Consider the following 17,879-nt stretch of genomic DNA (forward strand, 5'->3'; position numbering starts at 1 on the left):
GAGAGTTCCTTCCAGGAGGACGATCCAGTGCCTAGACCAAATATGGACAAGGAGAACTGATTGATCAAACCCTGAGAGACTGGAATTTCTTTATGTTTTCTTTCACCCCTCAACCCTATACCTTAATCGGGCAAATTCCAACACCCCCCAATCACAGCTTTCCTTGCCAGCCCTACTACATGTCACCTTGCTCTCCCTAACCCTTAAAACTTGTCCAGACCCCAGATCAGGGAGACAAATTTGAGTGGTGCCTCCTGTCTCCTCTGGGTCAATTCAGCAATAAAAAAGCTTTCTTTTTTCAAAAGCCGACGTCATAGTTTTGGCTTCTTTGCATACCAGGCAGGCAGCAGTCTCGTGCTATGTAGATTACAGTGTTATCTCTTCATGGCTGTTATAATAACTATATTTAGTGTTCACTGTGAGGCTATAGAAGAAGCAAACTGTATATTGAAAGGTGGCATTAGGATTGTACGTCTGTGATTTGTGCATTGGTTTCTTACCAGGTTGGTTGGGAATAAAAACAATGTCAATTAAATCCAGATTAAGTCCCATGTAAAATTGTGATATGCATGACATTTTTTACTTTTGAAATTTTTATATCCAGAGCCTCTGATAGGGAAATTTAACAGATTTAATAATTTGGCTCTTTCAGTTCTCTTTCCCATTTCTCAGTACTAGTTCTGTATTCTGCTCTTTCATGATTTTGTACACTGTTGTACAGGGAGCCGGGGAGATCTCTGAGCAACTTACTGGTGCTTGAATATTAAAACTGAATAAGAAAAGTACCTTTTGGTGTTACAATTTGTAGCTCTAACAAAGGAATTAACTTAATCTAACTGAAAAATTATTGGATTGTCAATTACAATAAAAGCCCAAGGATGCCTGCCATTGACCTTGCAGTCCTTGTCAACACCCACAACTTTGTCTTCTAGGGTTCCTCCAAATCTCTGCCTACATCTTTGGTACCTACCCTTCAATACCCTTTCTTCAGCCAGTCCCCTGCTTTGAAACGGACATAGACGACCTAAGCCCACATTTTGGTGGTTAGACACTTGCCTTTCTTTCTAGACTTACTGCTCTGTTGTCCTCTTCTTCACATATTTCAATGGGATTAATCAGATAAACTAATTTGAAGTGTGTTGTTAGGATTCACAGCAACATTGTGTGATACTCCTCCTGCAAAACTACTTTAGTAGTTTTCGTCACATCCTCTGAAACTAGTAGAAAGGGCAGAGCATGTACTTGGAAAAGGCTAGGATTTTGGTTTTGTTCGTTTGTTTGTTTTTTTACCATGCTCACATCATGAATGTAAAGTTCTGCCTCCTTTTCTGATTTGTTTTGCCTTGTCTTGTTTTCTCATGTCTCTCCAAGCAGGTAGGTAGAGATTTATGTGCCATTTCAGCACCCCGGCCCTCCATACCTCCATAGAAAGAGGATACGGCCTACAGAAAGAGGATTTTAATGATGTGATGGGAAGATTTTATAAAGTACTTTGAAAACCACTATCTTGTTGTAAACTCTTTTGAAGAGATGTCTTCAGGAGATCGAAGTAGAAAAATGATTGCCAATGTGGCAGAAAGGAAAATACATGTGGTGTAAGATATGAATAGCAGTGTGAGGCAGAGCATACACCTAGCTGTTTTCCCTACATATCTGCTTGAGGAGAATTTGGTCTGGAATCTTCATTGCTATTTCTTTTGCACCTGTCACAATATCTAGCCCATCCTATGCACTCAAGAATTTGAGTTATGTGTAGAATGTACAATAGTAACCTAATGGATTTCCATGGAAAAGCTAGAGGGAAAAATGATAAGGGAAAGGGGGAGAATAATCTAGTAAAATAATGATTAGTGCTTTAGAGAAAGGAAGGAAAGGTAAGGCGGGGTGATAAAGAGCAAAGGATTAGAAGGTACAGGATGATCTAATATTATTTGCACTAAAAGCTTTTTGCAATAAATATATTTTATAAATGTCTTAGGCAAACATGCTATTCAAAAGTAATAATTCTTTTTAAGTAAAAATCTGATTCTTTTGAGAATTTTTTTACAACCCTAAATACAACCAGTTCAGGTAGATACAAATTTAAACTTATTTTTTCAAAATAATTAAGTGGCCTGCACAGTTATGTTGAAAATTCTGATGAAGTTTACACAGTACAGAGCAAAAACTATTTTTGTACCAGTGAGTTAATAAAACAAACACCTTAATAACACTTTTGGAAGAGGAGATGGCATTCTTATGAAACTCTGAGGAGTCATCCATTTGATATCAAGAACCATTTTTTATTCTTTTGAGCAATGTTGCTGGCAGACATTGATATAACTCCCCGGAGGCTAGTTCTAAGCCCACATTGTAACTAAGTTGAAGAAATAGGGAGGTGTATTGAACCTTTTAATGCCGGATTGACACCTCAATAAATCAAGGACTATAAAGAAAAAGAATTATAAGGAAAAAAATGGAGACCATCAGTAGTTATCACTGGTGAAAATCACTCTCTGTACTAAATGATTTATTCTGTCTTTTTCTCTCTTCTAATAATCTCTCAACATTTCCTTGCTTTTTGTCCCTTATTGAACAGAAACTATATTTTTTTAAAAAAATGAATAAAACCTGGGTATGTGTATGAATAAATATATGTAAATAAACATACACACACTTATACAGACACATACATATAGCTAGACAAATAAATCACCCAGTCTGTTTCCCTAGGTAACAAAGTCTTTGACTAAGAACCTATTGTGTTCTGATCAAAGTTATTACCTCAGAGCATCTCTCTGCTTAACTCCAGAAGTGGTGTTCAAAAAGTATGTAAGGTCCAGGCAGCAGCCTTGCTTCTCTCCAGTCCACACTATGCAAGAAGCAAGTAGAACGTATGGTGCAGTGTAATAAACTGTAGGTCACACATTGCAGAGAGCACTCTATTTGAAAGTCTCATTTATAAAAAGACAACTGATTTTAACCATACTACCTCTTTTTTAATGACCAATAAACCCTTGTGATATACTTAAATTATCATAATTAGTACATATGAAGTTGTCAAGATATTTCCAAAAATTATCATTTAAAGCCGTGGCACACTTTTATCTTTAAAGGATATTATCTTTTCTATTAAAGTCTCTGCCTGATTTCCCATTATTGGCAGAAAGATGCTATCTCCACTGGTTTAGACTAGATTTAAGTGTTACAACTGACGGGTTCTTTTGAGTTTGTACATGTTACAGAGTTCTCCCAAATATGTATCAGAAGTGTGACACATCCTAGATTTTAGAAAATAAGAAAGTCAAAGAACAAAGGATAACAGTTGTTGTCCTGTTCAAGCATGCACGTGTTTTATTTAAGTATTCTCCAAAGGTCTATTTTTTCCAGCATAATGCAGATATTATGCTATCCTTTGAAATAAGATATATGGATTTCGAACAAAATTGTCAAAAACAAATGACCTTGGTTACTCCATATGGTACACAGAAATAATTACATTTCATTTACAATACAGATGCACTTAACACAGTCATCAATAGTCATCCACCACCAACACAGTATATTTTTAAATCACCTAAAACACCAAAAAGTTTTTTTTTTTCTTTTCCAAAAGTCTAAATAAAGTAATAGTTTTGGATAAATGATAGGTGGAAAGGGAGGCAGAATTGTCATTTGAAGTAATCTAATTGCATTATTTTAAAATGTAATATTTAGAACATGAAAAATAGAACTTCTCATGGGGAATCAGAAGACCTAAGTATTCCTGATTGTGTTTTCTTCAGTCTACTTTTTAAAAAAGTTTTTCAACAAATGCTATCAAAGAAGTTTTACTATATATTTGCTCTAGAAGCGTAAAGTGACATGAGGCAGGTGTTAATATAATTGTTAATATTCACACTCTAGGTAGGTTAGTAATTTTTAAAAAGATGTACTAGAAATAAAGCCAGTTCTTCCAAATAGTAGAGTTCATCTTACTTTTACTCAGCAAATGTTTATTAAAATCCACTGTGTGTACAGCATTGTTCTAGAAGTTGTTCTAGAAACAAAAAGCAAGAATTTCTGGCTTTACTTGAAAATGGTTGGATTAATTCCTTTTATGATAAATTATGATAAGCATTTTAAAATCTCTATAGTAGAGGGATAATTATTAACTCTTTCCTTGTATGAAAGCTAAACTTTATTCCTCACACTGGTGGCTTGGAATGAACAAAACTTTTCATTTGACATAAAACTTTTTTACACTGTCACATGCAGACATGTCTGCTGATAAATTTTAAAGGTGAAAAGGTATGAAGACTTTTCACTTAAATGTACATAAAGATCAACTTTGCATCATTAAACTCCTGACCTCCTGATTTCGTGGAGAAAATTGCTCCTTTCTGAGATAAATTTGTGCCTCCTTCCCCAACGGTGTAGAAAGCATGCTTTCATCAAATATTGTTACATAAAGCACTGCAGTTTATCTCTGCATTTCAATTCAGATGATTCTCACAATGTATTTGAGATCTAAAGCAAAATAAATAATACATTGAGTGAGATTCTGGGATAATTGATCCTGTGATATTACTCCCAGCCAACTCTTTTCACAAAACATACAGTGGTATGTATATCCAGTATCTGGGCTTTCCCAAAACAGCAAAGAGGCTAGAGATAATTCTTAGGTGTCAACTCCTTTTTCCCGATTTTTGACAAGAGGATTGACGATGACAATGTACTTATAATTTTGGGGGAATACAAAAGTAGGAAAGTCATTTGCACTACAAAATGTTAGTCCAGTTGATGACGATAAGCCAATAGAAAGGTGCTATAGAAACAGAGGAACAAGTAATGCATTGCCACGGGAACACAGCAGACCAAAGAATATTACTGAAAAACGTTTATGACGCAAGAGTTTTGGGTAAAAAGTTATCTAAAACCTGGCCACACTAGAAATTTTTCTATGAATGTGGCTGTTACTGTATTTATGAAGATCTGGAAAGTACATCAACAAAAAATCCTGATTCCTGATACAACAGGTGTACACTGAATTATTGCAGTTGTAACAGTATCTAGGTGCAAGGTAAAATGATAATTGATACAGAACTATCTGAACACTTTAGATGTACTATGGAGCATTCCTATGAGAAATGCTAGAGTTCTAAAAGGAATTTATTTGCACAGCTCACCATGGAACATGAACAATCGCTTGTTGTAAGTGCACAGAAATCCCCCCTTTCTACAATTATAGTTTATCATGCCTATTCTGAAGACAACATAAGGAAACTGAGATCACTGCTCCAAAGCATGCATGATGATGGTTTCCTTCAGTCAATACAAATGTGTTGCATGACTTTTTATTTTTTTAATATGCAATAATCTTCATCATAGCCAATATTTATGGTTTTGACAGGAAAAATTTGTATCAAAATGTTTTCCATATTTTTTTTTGTTTTGTTTTGCATTCAACTGGAACATTAGGTTCAAAGATTTATTTTATTTATTTTATTAAAAAAGAGTCCTGGTCATAAGAAGCATCAATAGGTGGCATTTCATTGTGCTCATTTGCAAAGTCAACAGGCCACAGACTATATACCTCTGTCGAACAGGTCAAACTCCGTCCAGAAATGCCATTTGGTGGTTGTATTTCCATCCTCTAGTTTGGAAGCTTTGCGTTTTTTTTGTTTGTTTGTTTTACTACCAACCTTCTCGCTTTGATGTTTTCATCTGCAAAAGGTTCATTGTTTCTTCTTTCTTCCACATTGGGATTCTTTCCACAACCAGGGCTCAAATTCTCTTTCGACCTGATTCCAATTGTCTTACAAAGCAGACACTCTGACAATGTTTCCTCCTGAGTACTCAGGAGATTCTGGCCTGTCATCTCCTTCGGGGGTGGTTACTGGAGGTGTTGGGATGCTTATTATTGCTGTAGTCACATAAGGTTGTTCACAGTTTAGTTTAACACACTCTTCCATTTTGGCATTTAAACTGGATCGGCTGATGAGGAAAAAATAGATTTAAGAAGGTAAGTTGTTTACTTACAATATTTTTTCCCCTACAACTGAGGAATACATATTTTTACGTTTATAGGTAACATTTTAAATGTCTAAGAACAATCACCATGATTCAAAAAGATGAGGCATCAAACTTTAATATATGTTAAAGTGAACATAGGTCAGGTCATTCATATTAAATAAATGTCTAAAAGTCAGCTGAACTTGGTTCTATGAGTGCTTCTTAAATCAAGTGTTTTCTATAAAAAAGCAAGAAAGAAGATCAGGTAAATTTTGGAGACCCTGGGTTGAGCAAAGTAAAATAGTTTTCTCTAAGACAGAAGCTCTGAAAGGCCTGAGATACCATTAGGAAAAGGCCATATCCTGTGGATATACCTTAACTCCTTGACCCCAGAATCATTTTACTATCCTGTCTCTTTGGGATATATGGTACCCTGAAAGCTCTCAACTTAGTGCCAGCCAAATGTTAAGAGCCCCCAAAATTTAGACATCACTAATACTTACAGATTTTCTCAAATGGCATTCTTGCGTGAGTGATAATACCCCCCCCAAGTGGGGACGGGTAAAAGGGGAAAGGAGCAAGGAGGGTACACACAGGAACATCAAAATATTTCCTTTTCATGGAAAACTTAATTTAAATATTTATGTCCTGAGATTTTCTTTCGAAACACTTCTCCATTTTCTGTTTTGGAATGGTATAATATCTTCGAGACAGAAATTGTTCATTGCTCCAACATTTAATATTCTGGCCCCAGAGACATCAGATTTATGTAAATCAACATGGCCCGAATTCAGAACCTCATCCAGGTTTTCCACAAAGATTGTTGGATGCCAACAAAGAAGCAGCACTGAATTAATGGTTGTTAATCTAAAACTATAAGCTATTTAATTTGAAGAACAAAGTAAAATTATTTTGGCAAAAACTGAGTTTTTTAATGACTTGTAAAAACAAGTAGCACATAAAGAGAAATAAAGAGAAAATAGCAATGGAAAAATTTAACTTAATTTGTCCATAAACTCACCAGGGGTAAACAAGTTTAGCATTTCCTTATCTTTCTTTGAATTAGAGATAGTTTTCTGTTCAAAATTGTATATTGATTCAAAAGATTTACGTGGGCATTGTTTTATTTTTCACTGTCCCATTGACTGGGTTGATCTATTTTTAGGTGCCGTTGAATAGTTTTCAATCATATCAATGTCAATTTAATGTTTTTCCTTTAGTAGTGTTGACTATCGTTTCGGGCTATTTGTGTTCACCTAAGGGGCTCCTGAGTATAGAGGTATCTGCTCAAATTAGAAATAGTTGTGGAGTTGAAGAGGTAGAAATACATTTGGGTGTGCCTGACCGACCATCTTATCTTCTTTCTGCCCTTTTCATACGGATAGAACTACTGCTTTTGACTCTTAATGACTATTACAGTATATCCATTGTCCTACTTGTTGCAGACTAAATATTATCTCACTCTAAACCCTAGCAGTTAGGATTTAGATGCCACGGAGGTAGCAACATGACTGCAGGTAGAGATGCATTCTGAGGACCAGCACACGTGTGTGTCCACACACAGATTAATCTCAGGTACCTGTTAGATAGCGGGGTTCTTTCCACACATCTGATCTGAATTGTACTGAGTTCTTGCACACTGCCTCGGTGGCTTCCAGACACGTTGGCGTTTGGGATGCGGAAAGTTTTTTTGTGTCGTCGTGAACAGCAAGTGCTGGTGACTCCTTGTTGTGAAGAGAGAGAGGGGCTGTGACTTGAAGGACGATTAACAGTTGCGACTTCCATGCAGCTTTCTTCAAAGACTTGTTCATCCACAAACTCGTGATTCTGTTCCACAGGCATAAGAAAATGTGAAGAAAGACAGGAACACACTTTAACTTTTTAAAAGGAAACGAATTTGCTTTATTTTTAAAACTCAGAAATGTCCATGTACATTTAGACTAGCCAGTGGGTAACTAATACCATTTTCATTAAGATTAGAATGCCAAAGTCACCTCCTACTGGCGTTTGTGAGAAAATAAAATCTCTCCAGTTAGACCTTGAGACTGACATAGGCAAGATGATTTACTATCTACTCATAGGCTAATTTTATCTTGAAATATCATTTATTAATTTAAAAATCAAATCTGTATGTTATAAGATTTTAAAAAATCCTTGAAAATGAATATAGATAGAGTCCACAGCAATGTGCAAATTCACATTGACTTTCATTTTTTTAAACAGATTGAAATTATGGAAAAGGGACTATTTTAATCAAATGTCTAAAGTTTGTCTGTTACATATTAGCAAATATTTTCACATGGCATTGAAAACTTTTTTTAATTAGAAAATGAGATACCCAAGACACATTTATTTCGATGCTTCCATAAAATCCTCAGTAGAGATAAAAATATGACTTCTTTGATAAATAAGTACAATACGTCTATGTGCAAAATGTGTTACTTTATATTTGACTCAGAAGGTTAAAACTTAGCACTGAAACTTTCAGGTCTCTTTTCCCATCTTTTTGATACAACACTGGTTGTATTCATGATCTCTGCCTGTACTCAGAATTCTAGTCGAGAAGCAAACAGTGATGGACATCATTTCCTACACCACATCTTAGAGACACACAGTGTAAAATGTGCTTTTAAAATGTTTTAAAAAGATTTGCCTCCTAAAATGCCTATGCAAGACTTTTACCTCAGAAACATAAGGGAAAACATTTTTGGTTTGAAATACTAAGAATGACTTCAATGGTTACTTTTTTTCTTTGTGTTGGTGGGAATCGTCTTATACTAACTAGGAGGCTTTGCACATACCAGATTCCATTTAACTATCTCTTATCCTAAAGTACAGATAACCCCTGTATAACACGGTTGTTAGGTTCCTAAAAAAAATGCCGTGTTATGCGAATCCGTGTTATATGAAACAAAGAACCAGTACAAAAAAGGGGGTTAGGCTCCAAAAATTAAAAACATACTATTATATTTTTATAATTAAGAGAGATAGCTTTATTAAAGCAACTTTCCCCAAAAATATAACATATGAATATGTATTAAATAATGTTTTCTTCGTCATCACTACTAAGCACCCTTAACCGAGGGTGTTTTTTTTTTTTTTGACAAGATATCTTCATCCTCTGAACTTAATACTCCGTGAACAAAATGGATTTAAAATTCTAATAAATTTTAAAATTCTGCAGTCAAATCTGCAGATACGACATCCACGCTTGAATGAAAAATTTCAAATAAGGTATCTTTTGCTCTTAAAAGCTCTTCTTACTCTCCATGTTGTTCGGGGATTTCTCTAATTCTCAAACCTTGTTAGAGTGAAATGGTGCTCTAGGATGCTGTGTTGTACGAGGGTTTTCCCTAATTCTTGAACTGTGTTAGAGCGAAACCGTGTTACGGAAGTGCTGTGTTATATGGGGCTATCTATATTGCCGTGTTTTCTCGGAAATAAGACCTAGCCGGACAATCAGCTCTAATATGTCTTTTGGAGCAAAAATTAATATAAGACTCGGTCTTATATAAGACCTGGTATTTATTATGTTATATTATATTATATTATATTATATTATATTATATTATATTATATTATGTAAGACCCGGTCTTATTTTTTTACTCCAAAAGACGCATTAGAGCTGATTGTCCGGCTAGGTCTTATTTTCGGGGAAAAATGTTAGTAAAACACTCAAAGCAATTCACTGGCTAATAGGAAATAGATTGTTTTAGTTACTCATTTTGTCATTTCTTTGCTGAGATAGCATCTTGAAGTAAATGAAATTTAACATTGTACCATTTGAAGTCCAGAGAAACATATGATTAGACAAGACAGAATTTTATGTTAAATATTAAAATTTATAAAAAATATAGTTCACTAAAAATTCACACTCTGCTGTCTTCTCTTGCAATGCATACTTCACACACGTAATACAAGTCATAATGCATGAGATTCTAATTTTTCTCATCAAGGACTAGAATTGAAGAAGTCATTCCATTGCTGGTTACCACATATTTTTGTAGGTAGCTCCATTTAAACTATATCAATCGGTGTTAAATAATTATTGTTTTTTTTTTTAAAGCCCTAAATGGTAAAATAGTGAAAAATGAAAATAAAAACAAAGAAAAAAATGGGGAGAAATACAATCTATCATTAATTTTATTTAAATTTCAGTGAGTGTCCTAATAACTTATAGACCTGTTTGTATCTTTATTTAAAAATGCAGCTACAATCATGTAATTTCCCTGTTTAAAACCCTCAAATAATTTTCCATTTGAGATAACGATCAAAATTTTGCACATGCTTCCAAAACCTAGCATTATTAGCTACCACTTTTTTCTCTGTCTCCTCTTGTGCCGTGCTACACTCTTTCCTTCTGACCACCTTCAAATTCCTTCATGTCTCCTTAGGCCAAGTTCTAGCCTTCCTTAGTTTTAACCCTTCATTTCTTTGCCTGACTAGCGCCTAGTCATCCTGCGGGTCTCAACTCCAGTTCCTCCTTCCTGGAGGAGGACTTGCCTGATTCTGAACACTCTGGCTCTGCCCTCTTTGTCTCATTCCACTGTGGTCCCATTGCTGTTCCTGACACTCAATACTGTTGAATGAATGACTATATAGGTAAATGAATAAATGTACATGCAATATATTGGAAATGATAATGCAAATATACATCTGCAGTGAGTGAATGAGAAGACTTGATCCAAATATGGTGCAAGTTTTGTTTTGTTCTGTGATCATAGACTGTGACACTGCAATAGAGTAAAATGACACTGCAATAGAGTAAAATAGTCAGTCTGTGACTCCATCTTGCTCGAACCTGCCCAATTTCCATAACTTGTTGGTTAGCACATTTTGCTTAGTCCTGCACATAGACATGTAATCATTAAAGGGACCTAACAATACCCTTGGATTTACTGAAACAACCGCCCTACTCGCAACTACCTCCCCCAGGAGATAAGGAAGGTATACACAAAAATAATGCTTGTTTATCAAGATTTATAGAAACCTCATGACTGGGATCACAACAATCGGAGTTTGTTGACCAAAAACCAAAGAAATTTCATCATCCCCCTTGAACCCTTGCTGATGTCCAGATGTCTGTGGTCATCAATCACTCTCTGACCTCAAACCCCTCCCATTTTCCCCTTACCCTGACCTAAAAGAAGCCTGAATTCTGTGCATTTTCAAGATTTTTTTAAAGATGCTAATCCACCATCTTCTTGGCTTGCTGGCTTTGGAAATAGAGTGGCTTTCCTTGCCCCAAATCTTTGTCACTTAACTTGCTGGTTGTCATGAGGTGAGCAGCTCGAGCTTTCATTCAATTACAACACCTTTTGACAACCTAGCTAGAAAATGGGTAATTTTGCTAAAGAGGAGGTCCAACTGGAAGCTTATAAATGGAGAAATGCATACAAAGAGACATGCCACTGACTAAATATGTAATTTTTCTTATGGTAACAGATAGTTTTATTATCTATCTCTGTTCATTAAACCCGTGAATGAAAGAAATGCTTACATTCAGTCATTTTCTATTTTTTGTTATTGTTATTGATATTTTCTCTATCCAGATGTCAGGAACGCTTGAACTTCATCATTATTATTTTTTTTCTGTTTAATCAGCATTTTAAGAATCAGGCAAAAAATGATATTTTACAGGACTTTCAGTGGGCTATTGGAAAACAACTTCCCTTCTGCTCTAAACTGATATTTTAGACTTAAAGTGAAGATAACCACTAAGGATAAAAACATTCGAAGTAAGTCTCTAAAGTACTTTCCAAGTTGAAATGTCACTACAGTCTTTCAAGGTAATTTAATTACTGTGGGGTATGTATGTATTATGTATGTATGTACTCGTATGTATGTATAGTTTTCCAGTAATACAGACAGTGAAATCCTGCTTGAAAGCACTGAGTATTCCCCAAAACCAATGGATTGCTGTGTGAATACCGGGGCAGGCAGTCATGCTGTTTCCTTACCGTGGTTTTTTCCAGGCAGTGAAGCAGGTGGTGGTGCTGGGTTTCGAAGCTGGAGCCGGATTTGCTAACAAAGGCCTGCTCATCCTCAGAGGACTGTTAACACAGAGAAGATACAAGTGCTTTCTATTTTATTTGCAAACAATGAGATCCTAACTACATGTTTCCACAGAGAGATCTGGCCTATTTCCTGAGAATAAATGGCAACTTTTTTTTTTTTTTTTTTTTTTTTTTAACTAGAAAGGAACAAATGAGCAGTTGCTTTTTAAGTTTTCATCAGATTAGTGGATTGATCTTACAGACTTGCTTCCCTGAACTGAAAATTTAAATCTCTTCTACTCATTCAACCACCAATTACCTTTGAAAGCCTGAGAGCCATTATTTTTGGATAATAAAATGTAATCTAATACTTCGATAATACTGAAACCTCCATCATGCTTACCTAAATAAAAGCTATTTTCTAAGTAAAGATTATTAGAATCCCGAATAGTAAAAGAAAGTTATGAGGTAAAAGTGGTTTCTCAAATTGTATTTCATATTGTGTGACCTTTATAACACTAAATGGTGTACCCTCTCCATTAAAAAGTAAAACAAGGGGCGGCTGATTGGCTCCGTTGGTTAGAGCATAGTGCTCATAACACTGTCGCCAGTTTGATTCCCACATGGGCCAGTGAGCTGTGCCCTCCACAACTAGATTGAAAGCAACGACTTGACTTGGAGCTGATGGGTCCTGGAAATACACACTGTTCCCCAATATTCCTCAATTAAAAAAAAAAAAAAAGGTAAAACAAGACACATCACCCTCTACCCCCACCCAAATCAACTTTAAGGAACACAACTAATTTTGAAATAAAAAAATAAAATATAATTAGGTATTTCAGTTGTTGAGAATTGTTGACTTTTCCCATGTAAAAAGGGTTCTTGGCCCAATTTCAGAGTGGCAGAGAATTTCCCCCATACCACCAAGCAGTGCTCTTGACACTAGTCAGGTATCCTACAATTCAGCTCAATTTGGACACTATCTACCCAGAGACAGCCTCATCTACACAGGTTAAGGACTCAGTCCTACAAGCCTGCCCCCATCCAGTCGCAATCTTAGATTATCACCTGTGCTTGGACCAATCAGCGATAGATGTATGTTCTAACAACCCCGACCTTGGACTTTAGAAGCCAGTTGCGAGTTGTTACCTGTGCTTCTGACCAACTGGTTATAAATCAGAGATCTCCATGACCCCCTTCTTGAGTTTGTTAATTTGCTAGAGGCTCACAGAAATTCAGGGAAACATTTTACTTACTAGATTAGTAATTATAAAAGGACGTAATATAACTCAGAAAGAGCGACATGGAAGAGATACATAGGGCAAGGTACGTAAAAAGGAGCCACAAGCTTCCCTGCTCCCTGAATACGCCACTCTCCCCAATCTCCCCGTGTTCACCAACCAGGAACCTCTCCAAACCCCTCCTTTGGGGTTTTTATGGAGGCTCAATTACCTAAGCAAGACTGATTAAATCAGTGACCTTTGGTGACTGAATTTAATCTCCAGCCCCTCTTCCTTCCCAGGAGGTTCAGGGCTGAGACTGACAGTTCCAACCTTCTAATCACTTCGTTGGTTCTGTATAGAGCATTAATTATGAACACAAAATGGACTCTAATAATTCTGATAGCTACGGCAGTCACAAAGTGACAGTCATGCCAGAGCATCATGGGAAAGGTGTACCCAGTGAATGCCGTGATCAGGTAACTCCAGACTCAGGGTGGAGAGTGACCCCCTGGGCTGCTTTACCGGACTGCAGATGGGGGCACTGCACCCAGTCTCCAGCAGAAGATCAGAGCTCTCTGATGGCTTCTCACTCAGGCCACGACCGACAAACTGACAGCTGCACCTGCGCGCATCCCAGACAGAGAGCGTGAAGCCTCACCTCCTGGGCCTGATGCCTGATGCTTTGCACCCCCACGCCAAACGGACTCTCATTGGACACGAACTCTCTCTCATCCTTTCGTAAGACTCTGTTCACCTTGCCTAACCCTATTGCTTACAAACCTGGGTAATCCTCTTGCGTGAAACCGCTCTCCCTTGACTATCGGAGATGGTCCTCTGGCCAGAGCCTTGGTTAATGCCCGCAGTAAACCTAGTTAGTAGGACTAGATCCATGGCTTTATTCTAATAAAGTCTAACGTTGTGGAAAGAGACTGCTGTGTGTGAGACTGCTACCTTGATAGCCACCTCCCATTCAGGACAGTTCCCCTGGCAGCAGTCCTCAACCTTAGGTGTGGTCCAAAAGTCACCTTATTAACATAACAAAAAACATCCTTTTACTTAGGAAATTCCACAGGATGCCAGAAACCAGAGGAAGACCAAATATATATTTCTTATTATAAATCATAATATCACACCATGTTTGCGTAAGACAGCATAGAAATATTGCCCAATCATGTTTTGAGAATCATGATTTACTGGCAATATTTCATAGCCCAGTTTCTAACCTGCTACCACCAATAAGACCGTATAAGGTGAGGTTATTAAAAAATGACGTTTTTGTTGTTTCAGTAGCCATTTTCATCATTACCCACAATACAATTATATGGTAAGAAGAATTAATTGATGTAATATTCATCAATAAATTGAACATTAAAAAAAAGTGAAGTCTTGACTGTACCTGCAGTTGATTGCTGAGTAAACCATTCCGTTTGCTCTGCATGTACGCATTTGCACTTCCGCTTTTGGCTGCCCGGATTCTGGCCAGTCTGGCTTTCTATAGAAGAAAAATGAATGTCCTGTTAATAGTTATGAATTGTTTTCTCAAAACAGTGCATGAACTCTTCTCTAATCCAATGTCAGAATACATTCTTTTAAAAAAATGCCAGCTTTTCACATGTAACTATCGACAATTAAATTTTCATCATATGAGTGTTTTATTTTAGTTAACATATTTTGGTAAGATCAATGAATTACTTTGGAGCTGGTTTATGCATTTAAGAATTGTAATTAAGTCTTTACAGTAAAATCAAGTTATTTCCTTATTGTTTCTGTCAATTGTGTTAAAAGAAAAATTGCAGTATTACTTTACTTATATTCTCACTTATCCCAGTATCTTAATGAAATGAAGACTCAGCAGATGACCTGCCCACTCCTTTTAAAGTAATGTCCTTTTTAAAAGTAGGAATTAAGTTCCAAGAACCAATTGCCTTTTTTTTCTTTCTTCCCTCCCTCCCTTAAACAAAACGAAAACAAACACAAAAAAACCTATTCAATTGCATCTGTGCCTTCAAATATAAAATGTTTTTGCAATCATTTTGCTATATTGGTCAATGTAGACTCCATGCTGAACAATATGGATTCCTAAAAAAATCCCTAAATTTATCCACTTGGTATTGGCACAGATACACACAAAAGCAGGCTTACCTGATTTCTATTTCACTCTTAAATTTGTTGAAATGAACATAATGAATCACTCTGGCGAGATTCATAACATTATTTTTAATTTTTAAAGCATTTACATATAGAGAATGTTTTTCAATTTAGAGGGTTTAGTTCGGTGGGTCACTTTAATTGCGCGGTGACAGTGAGGTCACCAAAGTGATATTCCTGAGAGACTGTCCATTTAGCCAGATTTCCTGTATTCCATTCTACTTTATAACTGCTGTCATTTATCTGCTCCAGACTGTCACAGAATGAGTCTGGTTTTCACTTCCTAGAGATCACTGTTTTGGTGACCGTTGTATTTATATGACTCTATCTAACACCTGTATGTAAGAAAGCAACTGGGATGTCTTAGATCAGAACATTTTTGTAAAATTATCCTACAAAGTCGCCTTCTTTTCCCTTTCTAAACAATCCAGAAAAATACTATTTTTAGTTTGTAGCACTGGATATTCTTTTTAGTGACAGTTAAAAATCATCTAGATTTTTAAAATGAACAATGAATGTATCCATGCAATAGAAATTGTCATACTACGTACATGAGGGAAAAACAAGCCAGTCTCTCTGGATCTGGAGCTGCCTGCCCTACTCCTATGCTTCAGAGTCAAGCACTGATTACATTTCTAGAGAGTCCTGCCAGAAGTTTTCTCGGCACATCAAAGCAAGTATATATAGACATAGGTATATACACATGTATTTTTACCCAGTTCAGAGAATCTGCTCCACACTTTTGCATTCAGCTGTTATCAGCTTGTAACTACTTTCATATCTACATAGCCACGTCATTTGTTATGGATGTATAATATACCACTGTATGAATGAAGCATCATTTATTTAGCCAGACACCTACGATTAATTTTTAAAGCACTTTTTGCTCCTACAAGCAAAGCTGCCTGCGTTGAACATCATAATGAGCTTACATGCAGGACAAATTTCTAGAAGCAGAATTCTTCCTGGATCAAAAGGTGTGTGTGTCTGTGTGTGTGTGTGTGTGTGTGCGCGTGCGCGCGCATGTATTTTGTTTAACAGGTTTCACCAAACTTCCCTCTAAAGTTGTTATGTCAAGATGCCTGTTCACCTATAGCATTTAAGAGTAACACCGAGACATTTGAAGCTCTCAAAATAGCATTAAGATATCATCTGGCTTTAACAACACTCTTCTCTTCCTCTGTGAATTTATTCTTTCCGCGTGCTGATTCTAGGTTAAAATAATACTTTGTACAAAAATCACATTTATAAGTGATGGGAAAAATAGACAGATTTTACTCTTTGTTGGCAGTATAATGTTTACATCACTCACACTATGGAGACAACCAGACAATGAAGTTCGAAAGTAGAAAATTTTTAACTTCAAAAGCTGTGATGAGCAGCCAGGATTTCCGGCTAGACTCAATAGAAGAATGGCAAGTGAAAAGCACATTTGGAAATGACTTAGAATTGAAGAATTGACTTAGAAATTCAGAAACAAGTAACTTACATACACATTTGGTTTCCAAAAAAAGGGGTTATTATTGAAATTTCAGTCCTAAAGTCTCATTGGTCTCCTGAAACATTCAATGCCTTTTTGGTTCCCTTCCTCTCCCTTCATTCCCTCACTTCCTCGCTCCCCTCTTTCCCTCCCTCCCTTCTTTTTCCTCTCTCCCTCCCTCCCCCGCTTCTTTCTTTCCTTCCTTCTTGCCTGCCATCTCAATTTCAATCACACCTTTTCTTTCATTTTGTTACAGTACTAGGAGTTATTTGGTTTAAATGGTCTTGTGGAGAACCACAGCAAATGTCTGTTGAATGCTAGCCTTTATGACCTGTGATTACATCTTTGTTTCCAGTAGGGAATTGAGGGAAATTCTTTTACAAAGATATTTTAGAAAATCACTTTACTTCTGGTCCCCTCTATATGACAATCTTGGCAACTATGGCTGCGTAATTGGGGGGTTAAAAGAATACCGTTCACTAGTAAGAGGAAATGTATTCTTTCCAGACCCCAACCCCCAGCCCTGTAGGAAGTACAACTTCTTGCACGGTCAAATACCAGCAAATATTATGCAAGTTAAAGTAAGGTTTCAGTAAATATTTAGCCTATATGGAAAATAAAAGGCTTCCAAAATTTTAATTAAAAAACAAGGTTTATATTGTCAGTGTAAAAAAATACCTTTGTGATTATTTTCAAATTGTTTATCTATAGCCTTGACAAATATTGATGCTATTGGGAAAAAAAAAATATTTGTCTCATAAACACATTTTCCTATGCATCCCAATTCTTCATAAATTCAGTTTTTTTCTTAATTCTTCAAATTTGAGAGAGTTTCTCAGAGTTGTTTGCAAGGAGCTAGTAAGTGTTATGGGTAAAATCCAAACTAACCAAACGAAACAAACAACTGGTTGTGTAGTCAAGAAAAATTTGGGAAATGCTGAGAAGTTAAACAGGTTTCTCCTAGGTTGGATTCCTCACAACACAGCATAGTGTGGGTGATCATTGTGAAGACAAAAGGGAGATACAGTATGCAATTTTTCTCAAACTAATGTGACATG

General features: G+C 36.3%; 1 protein-coding gene across 2 annotated transcripts in view; it reads right to left on the reverse strand.

The window, feature by feature from the left end:
* Window positions 1–3,309: 3,309 nt before the first annotated feature.
* KCND2 (potassium voltage-gated channel subfamily D member 2) overlaps window positions 3,310–17,879 on the reverse strand; it is a 463,803-nt gene continuing 449,233 nt past the window's right edge. The window contains exons 4-7 of one of the 2 annotated variants that reach the window (XM_033099107.1): window positions 14,590–14,685; window positions 11,935–12,027; window positions 7,553–7,800; window positions 3,310–5,955 (exon numbers count right to left, since the gene is read on the reverse strand). In XM_033099107.1, coding sequence (XP_032954998.1) covers window positions 5,778–5,955; window positions 7,553–7,800; window positions 11,935–12,027; window positions 14,590–14,685 — 615 coding nt within the window. In that variant the 3' untranslated portion in view covers window positions 3,310–5,777. The remainder of the gene's footprint in view (window positions 5,956–7,552; window positions 7,801–11,934; window positions 12,028–14,589; window positions 14,686–17,879) is intronic. The other variant, XM_033099108.1, reaches the window with a different exon arrangement.

This window comes from Rhinolophus ferrumequinum, chromosome 26 (genome assembly GCF_004115265.2).
Source record: "Rhinolophus ferrumequinum isolate MPI-CBG mRhiFer1 chromosome 26, mRhiFer1_v1.p, whole genome shotgun sequence".
Lineage (NCBI taxonomy): Eukaryota > Metazoa > Chordata > Mammalia > Chiroptera > Rhinolophidae > Rhinolophus > Rhinolophus ferrumequinum.